This window comes from Pieris brassicae, chromosome 2 (assembly GCF_905147105.1).
Source record: "Pieris brassicae chromosome 2, ilPieBrab1.1, whole genome shotgun sequence".
Lineage (NCBI taxonomy): Eukaryota > Metazoa > Arthropoda > Insecta > Lepidoptera > Pieridae > Pieris > Pieris brassicae.
In genome coordinates, this window is record NC_059666.1 from 19,079,533 (window position 1) to 19,090,111 (window position 10,579).

Sequence of the window (10,579 nt, forward strand, 5' to 3'; positions counted from 1 at the left end):
TAATATAATGGCCATATTCTTGAAATTGACAGAAAACCTCTTGCTATCCTCTAATCGATTCCAAGTATATTTTTAAATCACAGCATATTCTGATACACCGATAGCTTACAAGAGTATAATTAAATATGTATTTTTAAAACATTAACCAACTGCTGACAAGGCTCACGTGGTTGTTCTAAATTGTAACAGCTGAACGTGTGCGAACGAATGCGTACTTTATAGATTGACAAAGAGTGATGTAAATAATTTTTAATTAAAGTTATAAGTCAGCGCCTGATAGATAGTACGATGCTTCCCTCGCGAAGGAAATGTTGCCAGCATTTACAACGCCACAGGGACTTTTATTACAGAAATTTGAAATTTATTTTAGTGTTATATTTATCATATTTGAATGTATTGGTATGGTTTATACTATACATTTGTGTAGGAAATAAAAGTTTTAAATAAAAAGTCATATATACTAGTATGAACAAGAATATTCTAAACCCTGAAAGACTTATAGAGGTTAGGGTATGCCCATAATGCCACAGCTGGGTTGATGTATTGTTCAATAGAACGTATGTATTTGGTAAAAACTCAGATTTTCTATTTGTATTTCTTATATTCTTGTATCTAAATATGATTTATTTAAATAAGGTCTGCAAACGGGCATTACAGTAAATCTATTAAAAATAGATAGAAACTAACTGTACACCTTTTGAAAGAAATATGTGTGAAAAGTATATTTAATTATTAACTATAATGTGTGTATATTAGTGCGCCATGACATCCGAAACTAGAGAACGCTGCCTTAGCCGATCGGGCGCAAAGAAAAGGAAAAAAGGGAATGGTTTTTTTGTAAAAAATGAAACTGCAAGTTACTTGAATTTGGTTTTGGGACGATTTTGTATAAAACAGACATGTCTCTTGTAACATAACTGTATAATGACTACTTCTTTCCAGATGTGGGGGAATAGACTAGGAGAGATATCTAATAAATTTCTCGTGTATTCTTGCCAATCTTAATGTATATAACTATACAATATGAAACTATCGCTTTACTGTTATAATAAAAAGCGTTTAAAAACGTAAATAATGTGTACTGGAGTGGAAGCCAATTTTCAGCTTGACCACCTGGTTTATGAGTTCTTTAAGAACACAAACATCGGTTGAACATACTACATTCAAAAGAAGTACGACGTTGTAATAAACTGGAATTGACTGAGAATAGGAAAAAAATACGATTTTATTTTGTTTCATACTTTATTTAAATATAATATTTTTATATACACAGTTTATACTTATTATTTACAAGCTACAAGCTAACGGTTGAAGTATCAAGTAAAAATTCACCATTAGTAGATCGAAATATAATAGTATACGTGCAACTATTTGATTTGTGTGAATTGAATTAGACGGGTTTTACAGTTCTTGAAAGACACTTCAACTTTTAAGTATTACGACTAGAGAACTAATGCATATCACAGCACATTAAATATTAATATTCTAAAAAATAAAATACTTCTTAGGTTAAACAAAATTCTTATTAAATAGTGATATAAATTAAAAATTCGATAAATAATACTTGAGATGCACTTAAACAAAAGTTCTTTAACTGGTTAAACACGATTCAGGGTTAGATAATAAATCTTACTTTCTACTGAAAAGCAAATGTCGAAACGTCAATGTAGTGTCGTAAACAACGCATTTTTAATTTTCTGTTAAGTAAGAGAAATATATTAAATGTTTGAAAAACAAATTGAATGGCAGTTTATACTAAAAAGCAAAGTTCGAAAAATAAGCCACCTACAATTATGAAAGTTTTGTATGTTTACATTGTAACAGATAACTTGAAACTGTACATAGATTATGTTAGATTAGGTTACACCATAAAAAAATATATCACATTTTGTTACACTCGACAACTTGTCTTTGTCTAAATAACAAAGTTGAATAATATAGACAATTTTACAACCACAACATTTCTCAAGAGAGTCAGAGATGGTCGGAAATATACAGCGTTTTTCTTCCTTATTTAAATCCTCAAAATAGTAACTGATCTAGAATTTCGTTTGAACATTTTGCAAATCAATGCTCTCCTGGTGTTTTTTACCTCTAAAGTGCTGCTCAATCTCCGCGAGAGACTTTCCCTTTGTCTCAGGAACGAAGAACACAACGAAGAAGAACGCTAGCGCAGAGAAAGCAGCGTACATCCAGAATGTACCAGCTGATGTTATAATATGCTGCAATGTTAAATTTGTTTATTAAAACAAAACTGAAATTAAAATATGACATCTGGTGTGGCAAGCAACATTAAATTCAAAATATCCAGAACAAAACAGTGTGAAAAAAACATGGAAACCACAACTTTTTATCAAATTGCATATTTAATCAAAACAACGTGATATATGTATAATGTATATATTATATGTCACATATACATCGGGATATATATAATATTGTAGTCATCATGATAATTAGTGAATTTTTTTTTGATAGCACATACCTCTAACGGGTGATAAGACTTGAGAACCACAAACATGGAAGATAAGTTCACTGCGCTTGCCATTGCAGACAGCTGCGATCTGTAGTGTTTGGGGAACAGTTCACCCAGTAATAGGAATGGAAGACCACCGAACCCTAGAGAGAATCCCAACATGAACACCACAAGGCTCATAATGGGTAGATACCTACAACAACAAAAATATATTTAAAAACAATTTACAAAAGAAAAACGTTGCGTAATTTCATTATACACTAGAAGGTTTGCTTTTCTGTTTAATTATACGCGATATAAACATAAAATACCAAAAAATCTAGGTCTTTAGACCTTTCTGTATGATCAATATTAGCTAAAAATTTAGAGTTAATTCGAACTTCCGTTTAAGTAACGACTAAGTCACGACCTATCAAGGTAACTGACCGTAGAATTTATTATCTATGGTTTTATTTGACTATGTGCATTTTGCAATTAAAATGTAGGCTAAAAAATTGTTTAAAGTAAATAACTTCGGCTTGTAAAATATGATATGGAAATAAATATTAGTCTACCTCCAAAATACGTTTTAATTCGCTGAAATTTAGAATCAAGATTATATATTAATAAAAATTAACCGTAGCTGTTTACTTTAACTCTGGATTGAATGAATCAATCCTGGTACGCTGTTTAAGGGCCTATACGGTCGCCAAACTCCAAAAAAGTACATTGTTTCTTTTCGTTTTTTGTCATCGTTTCTTAAAGTAGGGCGAATGGTAAAAAATTATGGTAGAGTTGAGTAGTTTATGTATCCATTTTGAAAGATCGATACACGATCTTAATGGCTTCGTTCGATAGAAAAAATCCAAACATACCAAATTTTTAACACTTTGAATTTATTTTATGACGAAAACTTATATCGAACATGATTTTTAAATTTACACGATATATTTTATCGCAAGCTAAGTATTTTCCATTCCAGAATAAAATTGAGAAAATTACATTAATTTAATGTTTTACATAAATAATTGTTATTACGGGCCGGCGCGCCTCTGTGCTCCAGCTCTCGACTGAGTACCGCAGTCCACCCCGAGACACTAATATAGCAATTCGTGCTCTGATAGGGCCTTAACACGGACCTTGGCCAAGTGAACACAGTTTTTATAGGTTTTGGGATGTCTAACAATTAAATAGAGTCGTGTAATTGCTTTGTTATCATTATTATTAAAATTTAAATAAGGATTAATAAATTTAAAAAGAAGTCATTTAAAATGTATAATACTTGTCATTTTTCTTTCGACTACACAGTCATTAGCTTTAATCTTAACAAAAACAATACAAGTAATTATACTTACCCAAGCCATGACGCCTTTTCAAATTCGAAGTAAAAAGCTGCTCCCATTGAAACCATCGAAACGCACATTGTGATAGAAGAAAGTAATAATAATGGCCTTCGTCCAGCTCTGTCCACTAACATCGTGCTGATTCCATTGCTAAACAATTGCACTGCACCCACAATAATAGTTGCCGTCATTGGGTTTAATGTGCTACCTATTAACAAAATATTGACATATACACTCAAATTCGTACACAAAGAAACTTTAAACGTCACATAGTTGAAAAGTGTATGAATTTTATAAGTATTGACTGTTCAAACATATCTAGGATAGAAGACCTCTTGACTGAATCTCTAATAAATTGCATTATTTATTGCCTTTACGTTTACGTAATCCTATTATATTTTACATGTAACTTATACATTCCTATATTTGTTTCTTCACATAACATTCACGGACGCATTTCTGTACTGAAATTGTTTCAATTAAATAAGCTAATCAAAAACTTGAGGTATCGCTTATCATATCGAAATTAGTTGGATATACCACGACCAATATATAGAGTACACAAACCTGCATTTTGGAAGATTTCTACTGTAAAGTATATGATGGTGTCGATACCGCTAAACTGTTGCAGGAACAACAACGCGAAGCCAATAATTAGCGGCTTGGTTACTGAAGGCGAAAAAAACACCTCTCGTGTGAACAAACTCCTTGGAGGGTCTTCTACTGGTTTGAGGCTGTTACCGCTTATACTTTTTACAGGTCTGAAAGGGAACGATAGCTAAGTTGAAGTTAAGGATAAAATATAAATTTTAATATTCTCTATGCTTACCAGTTAAATGATGCCACAACAATTTATGTCCAGGCGAATGATATATGACACATGAATAGGTCTCTCGAAGTTATATAAAAAAACAGATTAGCACTTTTATGCCCACCTAATTGTATGCAACGAGATGTAAATATGTATTATAAATAGGAAAACTTACTCCTGTGTTTCTTCATTAACAGTAGCCACAGCATGCTTTGAAAGATGGAGCCACTTCATGGCATACTCGTTGTCTATGCCTTGGGTTTCTAACCACACAGGTGACTCGGGTAGTGGAATTAAAACTACGAATAGCGCCGCTGGATAAAAGCAAAGGATATAAAATGTGTCATGTACACACGTCAAGTCCTAGTTAGAACTATTTTATATTTTAATGACTATTTTAAATAGATGATATTTTTACTACAAATCATAGCTCCGGCGCCACCTAATTTTGTGAGCTTATCTTAGTACCTATATTTAATTTTAAAAACTATATTATTTGCCTTTTTGGTTCTCTAGAGATTCTGTTATTTATTATTTACGACTTTAATGTGTGACAAGAGTAACTACGAAGTAAGTTGAATAACATTCATAACAGTGTAACGTAAGAGCAATGCAATTAATTTTAACCATAAATAAATCACTTACCACAAAATGTGGCGGACAGAAATGCAAGATATCTCCAGTAAAGCCAGCTGCCTGCGATGTAGGAGATGAGAATTCCCAGTGACATAGACAGTGTAGGTAAAGAGCCAAGTTGGCCACGGATCTCTGGATCGCAGCATTCACTCACCTTTCGTGAAAAAGTAGTTAACTTAATATTTTATTGATTACAGTAAGCAGAAAAATAGTCTATGTCAAAACGAAGAAGAAACGTGTCAATAAGAAATCGAAATCGACCACGTTATCATATCAAATTCATTTATATTTTATCTTTTTCAATTGTGCTGTCATTCAACTCAATCATCTTTTCAACATTACCGACATTTTATTCCCATTACTATTGTTTATTTCCGTTTTGGATTAAAGATAACTTACATATACTTGTGTGGGTGCAAGCACTAGGCCGATTCCTAGACCGGACATAATCCTTCCCAATAGCACTATGGGAAAATTAGGTGCGAAACCAAGGATGAGCCATCCAGCTCCCCACAATGGTGCTGTCAGCTGTAGGGTCCGTCTTCGACCCGCATGATGCATTAAAGGTCCCGATAATAAACTGCCCAGAAATGACCCCAATGGTGTGATTGAACCTGTACAATTTCAATATTAAACTTCTTTAGTTTTGTTAAAGTATTATAACCCCAATAGAGGATGGGACATATGACTTCAGGAATACATAGATGATAAGAATGTGTGGCCACTCATGCCGCTATAAGATCTTGTTTTTCTCTCTTATTAATATGTTTAGACGTATCGAACTTGTGAATTGTGACCTTTCCCGTAATAAAAATGAATAATGTAAAGGGAGAAACGAATTTGCTCAGGTTTTTGGCCGTTCTTCTGAGAACAAGGCCTCCTGGTAGTCCAATAAACAGATGGTGTAAATTTAACATGCATAAGTGTACAAATTGTACTTAAATAAATAAATAAATGTTGAATGAAGACTTTTTTTTTCTTTTTAAGAATATAGCTCAGCCTTTAATGGCTTCCAAACCAAAGCAAACGATTAGGCTTTCGTTTTACCAGTATCGAGTTTAGGCCGCCTAAAATTGTCATAAGTTCTTTTATATTATTATGGTAACATAAATTTTAAAACATGAAAACATTCGGTATCACTTACAGAAAAGTATGATTGTATTAGAGATATAATTATGGCTATTATTTCTATTTTCCGGAATGAAGCAATCAGAAGTAATTTTGCTATTTACGTGCATTACTCGTAAAAATTTTGTAATTTACAAATTGAATATGTAATACTAGTATGATATAATGTATCAAGTAGTAGCGAGCATATGTACCGATGAGTTAAATTAAAGTATTATAAAATGGAAAGGGTTTTGTCTATTTACAAAGCAGAAAATTCATTTATTATAATTATTTTAATGATATTTAAGTAGCTTACTTACCAATCCAGGATTTTTGTTCACTCGATTGCATTAGACCCGGGTCATGCGACTCTATTGATGGAAGAGCAGATGAAGAGTAACCTCGAACTAATCCAATGATGAGAAACGCTAGTGACGCAGCGATCGTTAGCCATAGCTAAAAGAGATATAAAACATTGATAGTAAAAACATTATTTTTGGTCATTTTATACGTTAAAACTTTTTCTAATTTTACATCCTTCTTTTAATAGTAGCTGTTCGCCAGAAATTTCATTTGAAGTTATAAGCACGCCATATAACAACACATTTTCATGCATAATACTGTGATCAAATGAGGTTTCGGTATGTCCTCTAAGGTTCCTATAATCTCTAAGTTCTATAATGATTTATCACGCAATAATTTTGTAATATAACATTTAAAAAAATGTTTACTTGCAGAAAGTCCTGATTGGGGAATTGTGGATTTAGTGGAACTTTCAATAGTTAAGTGTCTACTTAGCGCTACATACCAAAACAGTTAACAGTTAATTCTTTACCACTGTAATTCTTATCACTATAAGAAATTTGACAGAATATAGATTTATAAGTTATCTCTGCATGAATAGCTATATTTTTAAATGAATAATTAAGATCCAGTGGCACCGTCAGATTCCATTTGCCCCATACTTATTTATTTTATTTTATAATCTGATCTAGTATTTTACTGATTGGCATACTGAAAGATATTGTAATACGCGTCAATAGATCTCATCTCTCGATTAGCTTACCACTTGTTCTGTAAATCAAGTCATTCAGATAAAAAGGATATTTGAAGTGGATCAATCATGTGATTCTGAATGCGCGCAATTGCGTTAAGATAATCTCAATTTAAGTACTTGACTTTTCCTTAACCGTTACGTTCCTTAAACGTTATCTCTATTCAATATAGTGAGGAACATAGAAGGTACTTAAGAATACGGCGACTGTCAACTTGGGGAAATTGTAATATTACATATTTAATTGTACTTAAAAATAGTTTTAAATTCAAAACTGTTTTTTTAGGGAAATGAACGTACTATATATTACATAAGATGATTCGTAACCGTTGCCGAGATTTATGAAATGAGATACTTCTTTTTTCTTGAAGTCTTTTTTCAGGAAAACGAGGCTAGCATGTTCCAATGCTTGAACTTTTAATATCGAATGTACGTTCTTCTTCTTCTGCCATCTCCTTTCGTACGTCGGCAATCATCATGGCTACTTTAGTTTTGTATGCCTTGGTTCTTTGACCAAACCATTCTCTAAGGTTTTTCAACCAGGACGTGTGTCTGCGGTCAGGTGTCCTTCTATCTGCCGTGTATAATTAATTGAAGAACTCGTATTACACGTAAGACGTGTTCGAAATACTTAAGTTTCCTTTTTCAACCGTCATAAGCACTTCTTAGTTCTTTTGCATTCTGTCCAGCACGGTTGCATTTCGTATTGCATTTTGTCCAAGATATTTTAAGCATACGTTAATAAACCCAGATCTCGAACGCTTTCAGTTTTTTGGACATATTAAAAATATATAATTATTAATTTAAAAAATTCCATTTCCATTTCTACATATTTTTTAAAATTTTACGATTACTATTATTGATGTGTATAAGTATAAAATGTGTAATGTGATAATTTTAAGCATGCAATTTGATTTTGTGACTTAAATAAATTAATAAAAATAACGCAGGAATCCGCTGAACCACGTATTAATTTATTTTAAACTAACCATTACAATCTGTATATTTCTATAGAATCTAATTAATTTATAATTATGAATGAACATTATAGACGCAACACTGTATATGTATGTTTAATTCTACTTACGGAAATCAAAATAACAACTGAGGAATCAAGAACCACTGAAATCGATCAAACACCGTAACTAATAATTTATTTTAATTTTCTAGTGAACTTGATTTCTTTACATTCGATGTTCCATATTTTTCATTTATATTCGAATATGACGTTTATCAAAAATTAATTTATCTCACGAAGTAATCAAAAAAATGTTACCTGTTTTAAAAACGCAGTTGATAATTTCGTCATCGTCCTTTATGAGATTATAATCACTGTTTAATTGACACCGATTTATACACTTAATCCTTATTTATATTTCTTAATTTATTTCCTAACCAGAGTCAGCAAGTCCGTGATGTATTGATCTAAGCTGCTGACTGAAGACGTTTTCCGCTAAACACGTTATTATAGATTAGAGATCACAATCAAAAATCAGTATTTACAGTTGTCATGTGAGTTTAGTTGCTAATGCGGCTAATGTTTAAAGTAGAAATACAAATAAACAAGTAATTGAGAGTTTAACACAATCGTTTAAATTTAACGGACCCAAAAAAATAATACAACTATCACACAATCAAATTATATTCAACCATAGGGAATAGATTTTTTCAAAGAATTTTTAAGTGATATACGTACTACATGTATTTCAGCAATCTTTAATTACATAAAATAATTTATATTTTTTATAGAAAATTTAGTTTGTAGTAAACAAACCCCTGTATTTAAAATAATATAACTGTATAACAATCATATTTATGGTTATATTATACAGTATAGAATTTTTAAGAGACCAGGTCGGAGAATGAGACTTGTTAAATCTACCACGGGTCAGATCAAATGACTGTTAAATACCTAAACACCGCATTCTGCGGGAGGCTATGGTATTCATTTCCCGGCCCGTCGGCTTAAATCCTTCTGGATCCTCTTTTAAATCTCTACTCTACAAGTATCTGTCCACAACGTATCCCTATCTTTCTTTATTTATTTAAATTCTAATTGCTTTCTTTTGTTTCAATATTTATATCCTAGTAATTGTATATCTAATGTAGCACTTTTTGCGCAATTTCCATACCATTTATTTCTTTCGTAATCAGCTAACAACAATTATAAACAATTACACTGAAAATATAACTTTATTTAATTTAATTTTTAATCTTCACAACAGTTGCCTGGAAAGACAGTATCTCTTTCCAGAGATGTATTGCTTCATTTCCTTTCCTTTTCATTTAATTATTTTATTTGTACTGTATTTTTTTAAATGAAGTGTAAACAAATATTTAATTAAACTTACTAACTACTTTAGTAATCAATTATTTTGTACAAATATTCTATTACTGAAATAATATTTAAAAAATTCAAAGTTAAGTCTAAGGCACTAATCGTCTCCTGCTTTTTTTAAACAACAACGGGCTGGCTCTTTAGTGGTGCAGTTTATTTGCAAAATGAGTGAAGATAACTGTAGAGCTACCGTCCATTTATTGAAGGACAAACGAACAGACTGTCAGAAAGAGACATGGATGTAAACACAAGCGTCATTAAAAAAATATGAATAATTATTTTCGATATGTCATGTTTTAAATTGCTTTATTTATATGACAAAAGGTTGTTATTAACTTGTACATGTGACGCTAGTCAATGCGATACATGACAAGATAGAATATGGTCGTTAAAACACAATAAAATTTACTAATAATAATTGGATGATTTAATATTTAAATGAAGTAGCTTGTAATTCTTAATAAAGTAAATAATATAATAAGCATTAACAAAATACACTTAAAGTTAATTTTTAAAATAATGAAATATTCTCGCTATGCTAAATGTCTCAGGGTTTTATATACACAAAGCATTTTGCTATTTTATGTATAAAAATCCTACCTTCAGTTACCTACAGTAGTATAAATTCATTGTTAGGCGGAAGTTTGTCAATGACCATGTGTCATTGACGTCGCAATGCCGCTACAACACGTAGCATGCTGCTACGAACATTTATTAGCTGACTTTTTAAGAACATAAAAAAGGTCATTACATGTGCATCGTTTTTCATTCCTACTCAATTAATCATACCAATTTGAAAACGGTAGTCACTATATGTCGTAATGATACATGT

General features: G+C 31.4%; 1 protein-coding gene across 1 annotated transcript; it reads right to left on the reverse strand.

Moving 5' to 3' along the window:
* Positions 1-1,246: 1,246 nt before the first annotated feature.
* On the reverse strand, positions 1,247-8,818 carry LOC123720100 (facilitated trehalose transporter Tret1-like). The gene is made up of 9 exons (XM_045676589.1): positions 8,686-8,818; positions 6,676-6,811; positions 5,645-5,859; positions 5,255-5,399; positions 4,785-4,923; positions 4,366-4,559; positions 3,811-4,006; positions 2,486-2,669; positions 1,247-2,222 (listed from the first exon to the last, which is right to left on the reverse strand). Exons 1-9 carry the CDS (start codon positions 8,716-8,718, stop codon positions 2,040-2,042), a joined length of 1,425 nt encoding a protein of 474 aa, XP_045532545.1. The 5' UTR covers positions 8,719-8,818; the 3' UTR covers positions 1,247-2,039.
* Between the last annotated feature and the right edge of the window lie 1,761 nt (positions 8,819-10,579).